Here is a 16,707-nt window from a genome sequence, read left to right on the forward strand (position 1 = left end):
CTGAAGCAATCTGGAACAATAATTCCATGCCTTTATAAACATAATTTTGCTCTATTAGAGTGCACCGCAGATGAGGTTTATGCCAGCACACAGGGCTCCTCTGCATCACACCCCAGTACGCGGGCTGGGTGCGTGTCTGAGGGGCACCTTGCAGATTACCAAGCACAGCGACAGTCCTTGCAGCCAGCAAATTTTGTAACACAGGGAGGATGGAGGTGGAAAAGCTGCTGGGCTAAGCCGAGCAGTTATGGCAGAAGGAAGCTCCATTTTCTTCCCCCTTGTTCCCTGCTATAAATGCAGCTTAGGTTTTCTTTAAGGGTGGGCTTCACCTTACGCAGTGTATGTTCCAGCATCCTGCTTGAAAGAGTCCATTATTGCTGGAGAGTTTTGCCCAGCTCCCCATGTTTTCCCCTAATTGCGGGGGGCAGCACCGTATGCATGACCCCTCGCCGGCTCCCGAGGACCCAGGTCCGTGCATCCAGGCAACAGGGCGCTTCTGGCTGACACCTGAGGTCAGGCCAAGGACGGTGCTTCAACGTCAGCTTAGAGATCACGTAATAGAAGGGCAAAGGTTAGTTTCCTAAGGCTCTCCATCACATAATGAGCCTCTGTCAGCCTTAGTAGCCTTCTCACTTCAGCAGCAGCAGCAAAAAAAAAATAGCCCTGTGGGATCACCATTTGTCTCGACATGTTAATTAAAAAAATTAACAGGCTGCAAGGGTAAGAAAGATGGTCTGGAGTGGGGATCAGAGCCTCAGCTGCATGCACACGCTCCTGAGCACCCAATGCATGAAGTGAGGTGGGACAGCCAGAGAGTGAACCCAAAATCTGATGCGGTGCTGGTGGCGGGGCTGGCTCGGGGCTGCCACGCCAAGAGCTGCAGCTCAGGTTGCAGGGACATAAGCTCAGCGGTTTCTGAAGGAAGGCGATCTGATGAAAGACAGGCAAGGCTTAAGTTCAAGCTGTGTTTTGCGCTGTTGTAGGATGACAGGACGGTCATCACTAAGCCGTTTCACCTCACACCCTTTGTCTTGTCTATTTGGAGCACAAACTTCTTTTGCAACAGGGACTGCACAATGAAAGACAGTCCCAACACTAGTGGGATCCAGTTTCAGCGGGTCCTGCAGATATTATCACAAGGCAAATAGCTCCACTCCTGCCTTGGAGGCAGTTTTGTTATTGACCTGTCCTGATCTGATCTCGGGACAAACATGGGGTTGAAGATAACTTTTTTTTCCCTACACAAACAAAACAACCTATAAAGAAATGCAAATTTGGTGCATTCCTTCATCTTCTCACTTCATTCTCTAAAACGAGATAAAAGCATGGAAGAAACGCTCAGTACATCTTCCCTTCCAAAACACTGTACCAGCATTCTTATCCTTATCACACAGGCTAGGCAGTCAGTTCTCATCTCTGCTGTTTGTGTGTAACTCTCATTAAGCTCAAAAGGAGTCACATATGCAAGTACTTTTGCATGCCCTTTAAAGGCAGAACAAATAAACACAGGACTGCAGTATTTAAGCACAGATTGTTCTGTATACTGAAACTCTGCATTTACTTCTCCTTACCTCCTGGGAAGAGACCTTGGGGTTCCTATTTGCAGCTGCCCACCACCACTACTTTCCCCTTTTGGGACTGGTTTGAGCATTGTAGGCTTGTTTCCCTCTGAGATTTCTCTGATACTTTTTTCTGTCCTTTGTTCGTGGCTTTCACGTTACAAGATAACAGAATTGTAAGAAGACAGAAAACTGAAATGTGAATAAGGTACTGGGGTAAAAGAAAAACCTCTGTCTGGTAAGAAAAAGCTCACTGACAAATGTGCCTTTGTTTACACAAACTTCTAAAGAAATGGACTTGAAACCTGGAGATATGTATGAAAGAAGGTCAGATAAGAGTTTTTCAAATCTTGTAAAGAGATGAAAAACTCCTGTTTATGAAAAGGTAACATGGAATAGCTTCAGACTTAATGCTTAAACCCAGAAGACAAGACAAACTGCATTCAAACTGATGACATTTAAAATAATTCCTCTATTGCTTTGCAAATGCCTTGTACAGAAGTGCAGCCAGAGGACATCCCTCGCTTCTTCCCACTATCCTCTGTTCCCCCTCCAACCTGTTATTCCCCTTTCAGTGCCTGTAGTGGTTTGAGATAAAGGCAACTGCCAAAGGGCCATTTCTCTCACTTTGCCCAAAGAAACAGGCAGAGCAAAACCTTAATTCTTGCTGGAAAAGCTCCAGCTACCCTTTTGGGGAAAACAATCCATCACCTAAAAGGCACTATGTCTTTATACTTTACCCCAAGTAACTTTGATTAACTTGTTAGAAATACTGCTGATATTTCCAAAACCTCGTCTGATGTGACGTTACAGTATTTAATGAGATTACTACTTCACATCAGCAATAATATCCTTAAGAATTTAAGACCAACAAGCTCTCAGGTGAGAAGTGTTTTCTCTTCCCTTCCAAACTGCAACACGTTTTTTATCAAGAAAAAAGCTTCATGTGCACAGATACATACGCAGTCAAATACCTATCAATAAAATCCTCCTCATTCAATCTTACATCTCTGTGTGTCTTTGTATGTAGCCTGCCTTCTCCCTTACTCCTATCATGGTCTCCACTCCAGTAAATCTATACATAAGTACAGAGAAGTGCACTTCAGGCACACAAGAAAACTAGAAAACCCAACAAGGACACTGAAATAATGGAAATCCTAAGACCTCCCAGCTCCCCTAGTTGCTTGAAATTTGACGTTGGCCCTTTTCAACAACCACAATTTAAGATTTCCATGAAAAGGAGCTGGAAACACTGCAAGGTGGTTCTAAATATGTGTTTGGTTCTTCCTCTGCTCCTACACACTTTTCCACTAGGAAGAGAGGAAAGAGAGGCTGGGAGAGAAAAAAAAGGATGCACACAAGAGGGACCAGTGTGACTTTGGGATCCCTCCAGCTCCTGCCCAAGCACAGAGAAGGGAACTTCTGGGAAGTCCCACAAAATTCAGGAAGGAGAAATGCTGAGGATGAGAACTAATTTAAGTCTTAGTTCAGTTATAAACGTCTCATCGGTGTCACTTTTTTTTTTGCTTCTGGTCTTAAAGTCTCTCCAAGAAACTCCTGTGGGTGAATTAAAGTAAAGAAGTGGTTTGGGGCAATTTTCCCCAACTTCTCTTATGCACACACTGCAAATTTCTGTCATGTTTATTAGTGGAATCGTCCTACTGAAATCAGGAACATCACTGATAGAAGTAAAAACCCTCAACAATCAAATAAATCACTACACTGAAGACTTTTTTGCCGGGGCAATCACTCCAATCAAAAACGAGAAAGTTTCAGAAGCATTACCCCACAGGGATTTGAGAATGGCTTTTTTAGCTAAATTTTCATGCTTGACAGGTAAATCAATAAACTGAAAAAGGAGAAAAACTACAGATTTCTACCTAATTTTTTATTTAAAGGGCAAATCAGAGATTTCTAGAAAAGAAGGGAGAGGAAAACCCTTTGGGATTTTTATGCGCTTTGTCAGCTTGTTGTAAGAACAGAAGACTCAAGGCTGCTGTACCACTGGCTTTGTAAAATGGAACAAACTGGCACTACCACTGAAAGAAGGACCTCTGGCACCTGCAGCAACGTGAGAGAAAAGGTGCAAAGCTGAAGAAGTCTGAAGGACAAGAGGACCTGGCCTGAAGCTGCGCAAGGGGAGGTTTAGATTAGATATTAGGAAAAATTCTTCATGGAAAGGGTTGTCAGGCATTGGAACAGGCTGCCCAGGGAAGTGGTGGAGTCACCATCCCTGGAGGTGTTTAAAAGACATGTAGATGAGCTTCTTAGGGACATGGTTTAGAGGTGGACTTGACAGTGTTAGGTTAATGGTTGGACTTGACAGTCTTAAAGGTCTTTTCCAACCAAAATGATTCTTTGATTCTAACTGCACCATTGGGAAGCCCTTGTGAAATGACAGCCTGGGCTGACAGTAAGCCCAGCAAAGCCACAAGCCACTCTGCAGGGTAGTGGGAGGACTGAAAGTGAGCTTAGGAAGCCAATTCTGTTCCCCTTACTCCCTTGCCCCAAAAAGCCATTTCTGGAGCAGATGGGAGATAATCCAATCTTAAAGTAAGTATGTGTGGGTTTGTTCTTTTAGGAAACCTGGCAAAATTACCCACTTGGGTGTTCTCACATTCACGCACGGTGGCCGCACTGCACAGGTAACGCACTGCACTACAGGTTCTTAACTGATGGCATTTAGGCTGCAAAGTTAAGCACTCAGAAGTTTGTAAAGTTTAGGTCTGAAGCTGTGTATAAAATCCATACCCTGTTCTTTACATATGAATGCAGATACTGGCTTCAATCACATAATTGCCTAATATTTTTCTCCCTTTGGATTGCCATGTATACATAGGATATGACAAACAATAAATCGCTTCTGAAGACAACTTACATTCTTTGGACATTCCCACTTCAAAGCACTTCTGTAGTCTGCAGTACTGGCAGCGATTTCTGGTAACTTTATTGATAACACAGTTTTTATCTCTGTGACATGTGTAAACCATGTTCTTCTGGATACTCCTGCGGAAAAAGCCCTGAAATCAAGAAAGAAAGAAAGAAATCAAATAAACTTTTGAGCTTCCCACAACCCTTAGAGATAGGCACTAACATAGTTTTAAAATAACAAAATAAATTCAAAGTTATGGCTGGAGCATGGCATCTTTAAAGACTCAGTCTTACTGTAATTTAGTACTGTTTCTTGCAACATAATATGCATCTCTTAAATAAAAACTAATTAAATAATGCAACCTACAGCCAAAATAAACAAAACTAGAAGTAGTAACAGGAAATGAAGTCCTAGATTTTACAAAAAAAAAAAAAAAAGCCCAAATAAAAATGGTTTGGGCTCATGGATATAGTAATGAGTTGGGTAAAAAAAGGCCTTCCTAACAGATCCACTTGGAACTCAAAGACTCATCCAACAACTGACATCCTCTCTCAGCCTAAAGGTCCTGTCTATTTTTGTTACTGCAGAGATTCTCTAGTTTGAAGGCTGCACGTAAAAACAGAAATAATTTGAAACCCAGGTCTCTTAGCTGCTGGAACTCCTACAGCAATTAATGAGTCTTCTGCAGGTGGAAACGTTCCAGCACCAGGTTATTGAGTTGTGAACTTGTAAAAGTTGCCAATTACAGCATTTTTTGTCTTATTCAGATACAGCTGTGAAAATAATCAAGTAATTACAATGATCTGGAACATAAATTAAAGAGCACTAGAGGTCTGGTTTATACTTAAGGAACACCATTGGACTGGATTTGTCCTTCAGTAAGTAAAAGAGAGAAAACCAGCCATAAATGGCAAGGTTAGCTGGCACAGAAAAAAAGGCAAAAAACAAGTTGATTTCTTTATCTGCACTAAAACACAAGCTTTAGATAATATGATATAATAATGAAGGAAAAAAGTAAAAAAAAAAAAAAATGATTGCTTTAAACATTTCGGAGGTCAACCCACCGATATTCAGCGAAAGTATTTCTGCAACAGACATTTGGAAATTTGACAGCACTATTTAACCTTCTCACTCAGATTTTGAAAATCGTTTCAGCAAGCACCAGGGTCAAATTTCAGTCACGATCACAGAATTATAGCAGAATAGTTCGAAATGTAATATTTCTTGCAGGGCTTGAGAGGTTAAAACTCTTAAACCAGCCGCATGTTTACACCCTACAGGGCAGCGGTAAACTTGATGCCACAGACAATAGCTCTGTGCCCACAACGCATTTGCCTAAAGATGCAATCATGGTTAAGCTATAAAATTTGCTCTCCTAGAAGCACTCAGAGATATGCAAGTAGCTCAAAAGACAAAAAAACCCTATCGTTCAGAGTTAACCGGGAGAGTTTCTGGCCATATGATCAGGGAGTGGTAGGGCGGGCACAGCCAGTAAGGGCTGGTCATAAATTCCTTGCACACCCAACATGCAATAGATGCTAATGTTATGAAAATACCTCAAATTCACTCAGAATTGAAAAATGCCTCCTTAATCACGTAACCCTTGGCAATAGTCTCCTGCAGCTCTTGCACAGGCAAGCCTCATCCTGGAGTCAGCTCCTCTGATTTAGAAGATACTTAATAATACCATCTAAGAGCTAAATAAAAACTCCTCACTCCTTTCTTTTCTTAATGCTACTGGACATAGAAGAAGAATTTAAATATATCTGCTTAGACAATTAAAACCTTTTAAGTTATTAATAAAACTGCTTTGTTATATTCCACACTTTTGACCATTAACATTGCTTCAATCTTCACAACGAAAAGTATGGCAAGTCTGGGTATGTTTGTTTACTTGCCAAGAAGAACGTTTATGGTAACAGTCACTTTCTTGCTTTGACACTTGCTTCATTGCGATGCCCAGCTCTGTGGCAATTGCTGACGATCCTAACTAGAACTGAGGAGTCTGTGGCATCTATTTTGGTTGAATTCAACAGACAGAAAGTGTAAGCTGGTTCAAGGGTCTCTATACCGCTCATTCAGTCACCACTTTTCATTTGGAAAGAGGCAGGGGAAGCCAGGACTGGTGGCCTCCCGTGCAGCCACCCCAGCTTCATCCAGCACTGCATGTAAATGAACACCCACAGTCACCGACAGAATCACTCTCCTACCACCAGGCTGACAGGGCAGCAAACAAAATGGCCCAAACAAACAAAAACAACCTTCTCAGGCAGCAGCTGTCTCACCACCCCGAACAACTGTAGCAATTTAAAACACAAAACAAAACCAAACCAGCCCCCAAATCCTCCTCTTGGCCTTCACATGCCTGGGGCAGAGGTTGCCGTGTATCCACACTCAAGAGACTTCTGGTTTGCTGACATGGGCACCACTTGAAACAAAATATGAGCTTCAAAAGTGTCACCCAATACCGGGAAAAGAGTGAACAGCCTCCTTTAAATATACCTGTACTTCACCAAAATATAAACAGTGGCTCATGGCACCCAGTGGCTGGTAAGTTCTGACACTTGTAGGTTCTGTGTCCTTTTAACCTAGGGTTTAATTACAGCCCATCAGGAAGGAAAGCAGAGGAGGCTGTCTCAGTCTTTACCATAGGAAGCTGACCACACAGGCCAACAGAAAAAGGTGATCTAGCTTCTGCAGACAGCAAATGTAAAGCATTCATTAACTCACTGCTAATATAAAAGGCTTAAGAAGAGCAAACTTTAAAAAAGCAGATCTCCAGGTCAAAATGAAGGCAGTTTCTTCAACAGCCTAACCTCCTCAGGCAACATCTTCCTACACAGTGAAAGCTAGAGATGAGGATATTAATTTTAGAATCTTAGACTGTTTTATAAACTAATTTTTGACACCTGTATTTGATTTTCTTCCTGGAGTTACTCATGAAACAGAAATAAAAATGAATTTGTTTACGTGAAATATTGAGGTGAACAAAGGTATAATGTGGTCCTGCTCAAAATGAAGAATCTTTTTCTCAACAGCATGTTAGCACCCACTCCACAAGTACTCTTCCCTAAGACAACACTAAGATACTATTTCTACCAAGATTTGTGGCAAATTCATTTCAAAACGTCAGCAATACGTCACTGAAAAGACTTGATCTGTAATATTTCCTCTGGACAGGCGCTAGGAAGAATGTCCGGATTATAAATATTATTCAATTTCTTTGCATACAAACCCGAAACAAAAGCCATTATTGTGGGGGTGACAGGAGTTCGAGCACTGGCAGGCAAAGAGCAAATTCTAGGTGCTGGTGCTCGGTTTGGCCACCTGCCTCCACAAGCCTCACACTGGGCAGCCACAAATTTTAGGAGGCACTGCAAGCGGGGTCATGCCCAGAAATGTTTCCAAAATCTGACACCGAGCTAAAAAGCCAGGCAGTGTCCTGTGTTATCCCTCTGTGGGTATCCGGACTTCACCTGCTTTTATTACCAGCAGCTCTGAGGCGAGAGGAAACTCTGCAGGACACAGCGGTGGGCAGGGCAGAGTGGGCACTTGCTGCCCAGTTAAACAGAAAAGCACATTTAAACCACTGCAAGGCTCGGTTCCAGATAGCACAGGTATAACAGACCGGCCAGTTTACTAAAAATAGCCAAGACAGAAGCAAGCCTTATTTTTTCCTCCAAGTGCTTTTTGTCAAATTACTTCCATCTGATCTCACAACCCCAACAGCTTCTTCAAAAACTAAGAAACTCCAAATGTGACTTAACTTTAAGAAGTTGTCAGAAACTTCAGAGACAGCAAACCACCGCTGCTTATAAATTAATCAACTTCAGGCGCCTCCTGGCTTTTGGAAAAGAAAGCTACTACTTACTGTAATCCATTCACCTCAAAAGTAGTCTGTTTTGGCTGAATATTTACATGAGCGAATTCTGATACAAATATTTTAGCATCTCATCCAAATTAACACCCTGTGATGGGAGATGAGACACTCCTGTGCCAAAAAAAACAAGCACAAATGAGTCTTTTTTTGAATTTAAAATGCCTTATGAATAGATTAAAAAACCCCATTCTGTGAGACATAAAACATTACTGTCATACATAATTGTTTTCGATAGCACCTACAAAGTACTTGAATTTAAAGTAGAGGAAACTACTGAAGACCTATCAGGAACAGTGATTTGCTCTAATATTCCTTTTATCCACAGCTTTTGAAAGCAACACGGATCTTGTGTTTTTATTTCAGCAAAGACAAACAAGGCTTTGCAGAAATCACACTTATGAATTAATTCCATCCTTCCGAGCTGCTTTTATTGGCATTCTTTACACAAAGCATTTCAGACAAACGTTTCAATTGTTAATCTCATCTTTTCTGCGCACCACACCACGCTCCTCCCAGGCCCACCAATCTTGTTATCTTAATGGATGACAGATAGAATATCACTCTGACCATGCCACATTAGGCGTCCTCATTTACCGAGTGCAAGGAAAAAATGCTGAGTATAAATTATTCAGAAATCTATTGTATCAGCGTGTGTTCTCTGAGCATCCACCACTGGCAGAGCAGACAGATTATTTTTCACTTTTAATTGTGTTGATATCTTATCTGCTGCACTGAAAGCAGAGACCGATACATGAAACCATATGCATTAAGCAGCAAATAGACCTAGTTTACTAGGTCTGTTGCTTAGAACTAAACAACCTATTTAGTCAATCTATAATAACCTTCAACACAATGCCAAAAAACCCACCTCATTCCAGTCACACTTACTTTTGTAGTATTCGCCTGGTAGTTTGTCAACATTAGAGATCTCAGTGAAGAGCAGCAGCGCCTACAGAAAACATTAACTATTCCAGTAATACTATGAAAGCCATTATGCCACTGATTATCTGAATACAAAGCAGGTCATTAAAGATGAGTCCTCAAGATATTGTTAAGTGTTTAAGCTTATGAAGTCTTACAGAATTGTTAGCATGAACTGCTACCCTTACATATCTGGTAGAGAATCTGTACGACTCCCTTTCCTTCACTGTCCAGCTGATTTTGGCAAATCAGATGATTTAGAGCTCAAGTTATGCACATCACATGGAGAGATGGATCATTTGATCTCAAAAACGTCTTACAAATATTTTGCCAGCAAAGGGCATGCCAAATCTTATATGCAGACGCAGTGGGCTTACAAGTTGAGAAGGTGCACTGCAAGCCAGGGATAGGGTCATCAGCAGAGAAGGGCTACTGCGACCTCCATCTCTTTGAACAGCCTACTCGGTTCATCTGGTTCAGCTTTGACTACCCAAAAACACAGGCAGCCAGCTACAACTCCTGCAGATTTAGAGGCCATTCTTTTGTAAATTTGCAAAATAAGCTTCTGAGTGAAGTGTATTGCTACTTTATCATAAGAGAAACAAAGGAGCAGAGAAAACTCTTCTACAGTATGGTTTGTAATTTATAAACTATGACTGACTGAGCTCTGAAGGGAAAGATAAAAACCATTAACAACTAAAAAGAAAATCTAGCCCACAACATATCTGAAACCTCTACCATTAGCTTTATTCTGAAAGAGGTGCTGTACAAATATATACCCTTCCTACAAAACAAATCTGTTTGTGATGCACAACTTCTTTTCTATCTTTGCTAACTCTGTAAAACATAGGCTTGCAAGGGAAGGAACCTGTTCCTACTCTCGCTAGAGCATCAGAGATATTTAATCTCGCTCTCAGTGATGAGATCTGCATTTTGTTCTGTGTCCAGGGAATCGCCCAGGTATGTTCAAGAAGCAAACGTGGTCTGCAGTACCTTTACTACAGGTGGCAGCAGTCAAGGACCAAAAAAAACCCTTCCTCATCAAGTCTTGGTAGGATCGGCAGTCAGGTTAGGGCAGAAGGACACAATTTTTAATTGTTAACCAGGAATATTTTCTCTGGAATGCCTTGATAATGTGCAATCCCACAAAAGGAGCTGCATAGAAAGGCTTATAAAAGACCTAAAAGCCGCAGCATATGCTGTTAAGTAATTCTGTATAGTGTAAAAGACACTGTAAAATGGCTGCAGCCAGAACATGAGACCCCACAAGTAACAAAAGCTGCCAAAGCAGCTATCTAAAAGGAAGCTAAAATGAGTGCATTCCCAGTTGCACAGCACTTTTCCGGGATGTCTGCACTGTCTATCACGCTTTAGAAGTCACAGCTTGCAGAATAAACAAATTAATTGTCTGACATTGTGGCTGGAAACCACCGCCGGCACAAAATGGAAGCAGCTACAACAATAAGTAGAGGAAGGCTCGCTGCCAGGAAGCAGGGAAATTGCACTGATGATGTATGTCAGGGCAGAACAGGCAGATCTTTGCAAAAACAAATGAATAAACGCTGTTAAATGTCAATAGCTTGTGGAGAGCACCCAGAGATGCCAGCTGCCCGCAGCAGAGGGGCTGGGCACCCGCCTGCCTTGGTAAGTGCTCCGGGTTTGTCCGTCATTGCTGTTATTTCCACATTTCATCTCGTCTAGCCATTTATTCTGCAGATGAAGAGCAGCCATAACCTTCCACAGCTGAAGAAAAACAAATTTGTTATTTAAACCAGTTTTGTTTGTTTGAAAATCAACAGAACTCAAAACACTTCACAAAAATAAGCAGGTGTTATCCCATGTCTTGCATACAAGAATACAGACATGTGGACCTAAGAGTAGCCCACTAAGAGGAAAAAAGGCCTATTCTCTTTTCATTATCTTTTACGCAAACAGAAAAGCGTGGAAGTTTTCAGAGTTCTCTCACTTCTTGAGAAAAAGGCTGAGAGGACAGGGACAGGCAGATGCGGAAGGTGTCACCCCTCCCTGAGCTACCAAAATGGGGATGCTCCTCAGCAACTGCAAGAAATTCTCCAGCAAAAATGGGCAGGTCACAAGTCCTGTGGGCTTCAGAGGGCAAGAAAAAAACATTATGAAAGAGCTTGAAGGAAATTATTCATGGAGCTACTAAGGCGAATTAGCTATTAGCCACCGGTGAGGCTGGAAACGAAACCTGTTTTTCATGGTGCCCCACGCCAATACATTTTCTGATTCCATAAACCCTGGCCTGATATTTAAAAACATGCCCCAAACATCAAAACATTGATTTTCTTGGTTTTTTTTTCCTGTGGAGTTTCAAACTCTTCCACTGGCCAGCTGGCAGAGAGGCAGCTACTAATGAAAGAGGGGAGATGTGTTCATTTGGTTGCAAATCTGCAGCCAGATTTCTCCAGCAAGTGTGCCACCAGATTTCTCCAGCAAGTGTGCCACCAGATTTCTCCAGCAAGTGTGCCACAGCATCCCTAGACTATACATGGATTTCTCCACAATTTCCATTTTCACTGAACTCCTGACCTTTTTAGCAAACATGTCAAAGTCTCCAGACAGAACAGTCATCACCTTGAAACAATATGTGAGGCGTAAGAACGGCTGAGATTTTCTGCTTCTCCACTTGAGTAATTTAAGCAGAAAGGAAGGCGCTGGTATGCAATTCCATCTGCTTTCTTCAAATTAAAAAAAAAAAAAAAAGGAGATGAAATGTATACAATTAAAAAGTTACAGTTAACTTCCTTTCAGTAATGTCTGTAGGATGATTTTTGGCCTGCTAGGAAACTCCAGATGGGAAAAGTAATGAATATAATTTAATACGAATAACAGGAGATCAAAGAAACGCTCTTCTGAGTTGCAGCACACTGAGTTCTTTCACAGAGTTTAATGGAGAACTCAGGAATGAATAATTCCTTTTTGCTATTTTGTTATATTTTTGTTTATGCAAATCAATTCCCTTTAACCTAATTTGCGGAGGACCAGACCTATAACCCAATAAAACCATAATATGTCACTAGGATGGTTGTACAACTGGCTAGCACTTATCCAAAAGGCTATATGTTGTTAACTGCTCATCATTTTTTTCCTCTCTTCCCCTCCAGTGCCTCAGGATTTATACCACCAATTAAGACAATAATGAGTGCCCCAGGTTGACCTCCCAGGAGCAAGAATTAATTAAGCGCAGTATTTCTTCGTAAAGAATGACACTTTTCCAAACCATTTAGGTAGCTGCTCTCTTGCATGGAAGCACAGCATCAGGAAAGACTTTCCAAAATGTTGTCCCCCAAATGTAAGACTGATTTTGGTTTACACGCTTAATTTGGGTCTCTGATTTTACGCACTGGGTTTTTGGCTGGTGGGAACAGGGGGGACCATCTTCCAAGGACAATTTTATCGTAATTTTACTAGACATACATGGGATTTTTTTGCACAGAACTAGAAAGGAAAGATACTAAGCAGCAGCTACGCTAACAAAGTAGTACAACAAACAAAAAAATCCCTGCCAAGCTATATCCATGTCTTGATATGCAGATTCCTGCAGCAGGCAGGACAAGGAAAAGACTCATGTTAGCTATGTAATTACCACACTGCAATTACTTGTAGGAGTCTCTCAAATTAGCCTCTTCATTTAGCTGCTGGCAGAGACGGAAACATGTGAAGAGGAAAGGGCAAGCTCAAACACAAACCTGCACGGGAGAAAGAAGGTATGTGCACGCTCTAAGGAAATTCCCCGCACGGGCAGGCTTTGCATCCTTCTCCCCTCCCAGCCTTCACCACAAAGGCTCACAGAGTTCCCCCACATATTTGGCACCACAGTTATTTATCAGAAGAGACATGGGGACTTTCATTGTCAGTCAATATAAAAATCCCTGCATTTCTGCACCGTCTGAAATTTATGGAGGTGCTAGTTTCTAACCCTCTATCAGCAACCAAATGTTTACAGCTCAGCTGAAATAATAATGCAAACTACACCACAAATATTTATAGATGCCTTCAAGCTGGCTGAAGCACAATTCCCCTTGCTCTAGCAGAGGGACTCACACAGTTTGTGTGCACAACCAGCTGTCCCCACTCCCCCCGCAACCCCCTGCAGCCAGTGCAGCTGCCCAGCCTGGGCCTGGCCGGTGCCCGTGGTTGCTGGCCCCGCACCCGCTTGCCAGAATGGCCGGCAAAGAGCCGCCTCTGGCTGTGCCACAGTACAGCTCCCGCTTGTTTCTAACACCCAGCACATTTCTATTCCCTTTGTCCAACTTGAGAGGATTTTTTTTCCAGTAGAAAAGTATCTAGGAGTGTTGATTGACAGTCAGCTGAATATGAGCCAGCAGTGTGCCCAGGTGGCCAAAAAGGCCAAAAGCATCTTGGCTTGTGTCAGCAATAGTGCGGCTGGCAAGACTAGAGAAGTGATCGTCCCCCTGTACTCAGCACTGGTAAGGTGCCACCTTGAATCCTGTGTTCAGTTTTGGGCCTCTCATCATAAGAAAGACATTGAGGTGCTGGAGAGAGTTCAGAGAAGAGCAATGAAGCTGGTGAGGGGCCTGGAGCACAAGTCTGATGAGGAGCGGCTGAGGGAGCTGGGGCTGTTCAGCCTGGAGGAGGCTGAGGGGAGACCTTATTGCTCTCTACAACTACCTGAGAGGAAGGAGGTTGTAGCATGGAGGGTGTTGGTCTCTTCTCCCAGGTAGCAAGTGATAGGACAAGAGGAAATGGCCTCAAGTCGCATCAGGGGAGGTTTAGTTTGGATATTAGGAAAAAATTTCTTCACGGAAAGTGTTGTCAGGCATTGGAACAGGCTGCCCAGGGAAGTGGTGGAGTCACCATCCCTGGTGGTGTTTAAAAGGCCTATGGATGAGGTTCACAGGGACATGGTTTAGTGCTAGAGTTAGGTTATGGTTGGACTCGATGATCCTGAGGGTCTTTTCCATCCAAAATGATTCTATGATTCTAAATGTGCCTGATGTGCTGCAGAGAAGAAGTTTCCAAGGAGGGATGAAGTGACGTAGGAAAACAATGCAAAAAGCAAACCAAAAGTATTCAGAAGAAATAACACGAATGCAAACATGCCAAAATAAACCAGATGTTCTTGAGTATTATGCTTCCTGGTACATTTTTCAGGCATCCATCTGAATGGCTCATCAACACAGGTACATTATCTTTCCACTTTTTTTTTTCTCCTAGTTTTGAAAATTGATTTCTAAACAAATACATTGTATTGAAGCTCTCTAATCTAGCAAGTAATACCTTGTACTTACTACTTTCTGCTGCATTTTCATTCCCCTGCACTCAGCAACAAAGAAACTCTGCTAATACAGAACTACTCACTAAAACCTTGTAAAACAAAGAGTTTAGTGAAACTCAGATGCCTGGAGACTAGAAAACAGAGTTCAAGTAAACACCCAGAAATGTGCAAGTCTGGCTCTCCAGTACTGGCAGTAGTTGAGGAAAATCACCTTTCCGCACTGCAGCTGAAACTCATTACCAAAGGTGACAGCAGAGGGACGACTTGGAGGTGGACCAGGCTGTCAAACCACCATTTTCAAGAGTGAGATGGTGGCCATACCGCTCTGCCCAGTTCCCATACACAGTCCAAGTACACACAGTCAAAATGGTCTCAACCACATGGAAAAACTGACTGAGGAAGGTGGATGAAATGCAGTCTGTGCCAGTGCAAGGGATGAGCAACTGCACAGATCCTGAGGACTCAACTGACCAGTTCCTCCAAGCAATAAGGACTCTTAAGGTAACACTAATCAGAGATATGTACCTCACTCAGTACAAGGACGGACAGAAATCATGGTGAGATGCTGAAAAAGCAGTGTAGCTTACAGGACAAATGCAGTGCTGCCTCCACCTTGCTCGGTGTTGGGCATCACTGTTCACTCGGCCAAGCCGCAGGGGGGCAAGGGAGAGTCTGAGACTGGGCAACTTTGATGATGAGAAAACATGACCTTTAAGACATGAGTGAATGAACTGGGGCTGATTACTCAGACACAGGAAAATCTTAGCAAGATGTTTTCCTGTTGTCTCCCTCCCCTGCCAGACTTTTATCAATGGCCAGATTCAAGAACAGAGCTCGTATAATCACAAGATGATCATTCAGTTTACGAAAATCACATGGACTTGGGATAAGATAAAAGGTCTTTTTAGCTAGCTCATCCACTTGGCTCCTCGATGCTGTGATTGCATCTCTCTGTTCACCTAATTTCTTCTTTACTTTCAAAAAAATAAATAATTTTCACTTTTGTTTCTGTAGATGTAGCTATCGCTGTGCAACACTATGGATAAATGTAGACTGGTTAAGATGGTTTGCAGTGGCATCTGAGCAATTCCTTGATCCCCAATCAAAAGGTTATAAAAGGTAAAAATGTGGTAGTATGCATCCATTTAAAAAATGATGGACCGCAGAGCTTTCTCTGAAACGCTCTGCCTAAATCTGGAGTGCTGCTACTCTTTTGGACCAGCAGAAACCACATGAGGACCACAGTGCACTCTGAAGCAAGGACCTAATAATCTACATATTTATTTGTTATAGGTGCACAGGGCTCCAAAGGAAGCCAAGCACCCTGGAGATGGGGACAACATCTCCCCTGTTGGGAAGATCCATCTGGAGAGCAGCCAGCCAGGACAGCAGCAGGAGGAACGCACAGTAGCCCATTGGAGTGGCTGCACCACGGCTATAAATCTCTGCCTTCGCCTGGGAGGAGGCAGAGAGAACCGGCCACAGCTGACAGTAATGGATCCCATTAAATTGTCACTTTTAAAGAGACTCTGAAAGGGGAACAAACTTGCTCTGTAAGCATTTGATCAGAGCCTGCTTGTGTGCTGTGGCTGGGGGCTGCCTGTTCTCCCCTCTGGCGCTGGAAGGGTCCCCAGCAGTCGCTGAAATTTGCTATACCTGGAGTGGAATTGCTGACCGCGTTCATAGCCAACCAAATCTACAACCTTTGGCACTACTTGGGACTGCTGTCTCACCTTGTAATTTATGTATCCGTTATTTTAGACAGGGGATCCAGAAACAAGTTACCTTTTCCCCTTTAAATGTAGGTATAATGATACAGTTTTTATTGCACAGTAACTTTCCCCACCAAAATATAATAAATGAGAAATTTTAAGCACGGCTATGTGAAATCCAAATCATACATAAAAATGACTTTCTACTTCTCAGCTGCCTCCTGAATTGAGCTGTGGAAATTATGGGGAGTCCTGCATATTATCAAAGGGAAGAACAATTTATGAGCAGGGACTCTGAATATTTGACAAACCATCTGCAGCAGTATACCAGTTAAACAGTTCCTATATCAACATACCAAAACTACCAAATACAGAATTGGATGCATGCTTCTTCAACACTACAAGGAGTTTTTATAAGCAGAGCACTGAGCTGCACAGATGTCACACCTAGAAGTGTCTCCTGTACATGAGAAGTTCCTCTGAAATAATCAGAATAATAC

The 16,707-nt window shown here is 42.5% G+C and overlaps 1 protein-coding gene across 1 annotated transcript in view; it reads right to left on the bottom strand.

The window, feature by feature from the left end:
- Nucleotides 1-16,707, bottom strand: part of RARB (retinoic acid receptor beta) — a gene marked incomplete at both ends in the record, with an annotated part of 193,169 nt that overhangs the window by 39,984 nt on the left and 136,478 nt on the right. Inside the window, 1 exon segment of the mRNA XM_080338653.1 lies at nucleotides 4,438-4,579. Coding sequence (XP_080194779.1) covers nucleotides 4,438-4,579 — 142 coding nt within the window.

Source organism: Nesoenas mayeri (assembly GCF_963082525.1).
Source record: "Nesoenas mayeri genome assembly, chromosome: 2".
NCBI classification, from domain to species: domain Eukaryota; kingdom Metazoa; phylum Chordata; class Aves; order Columbiformes; family Columbidae; genus Nesoenas; species Nesoenas mayeri.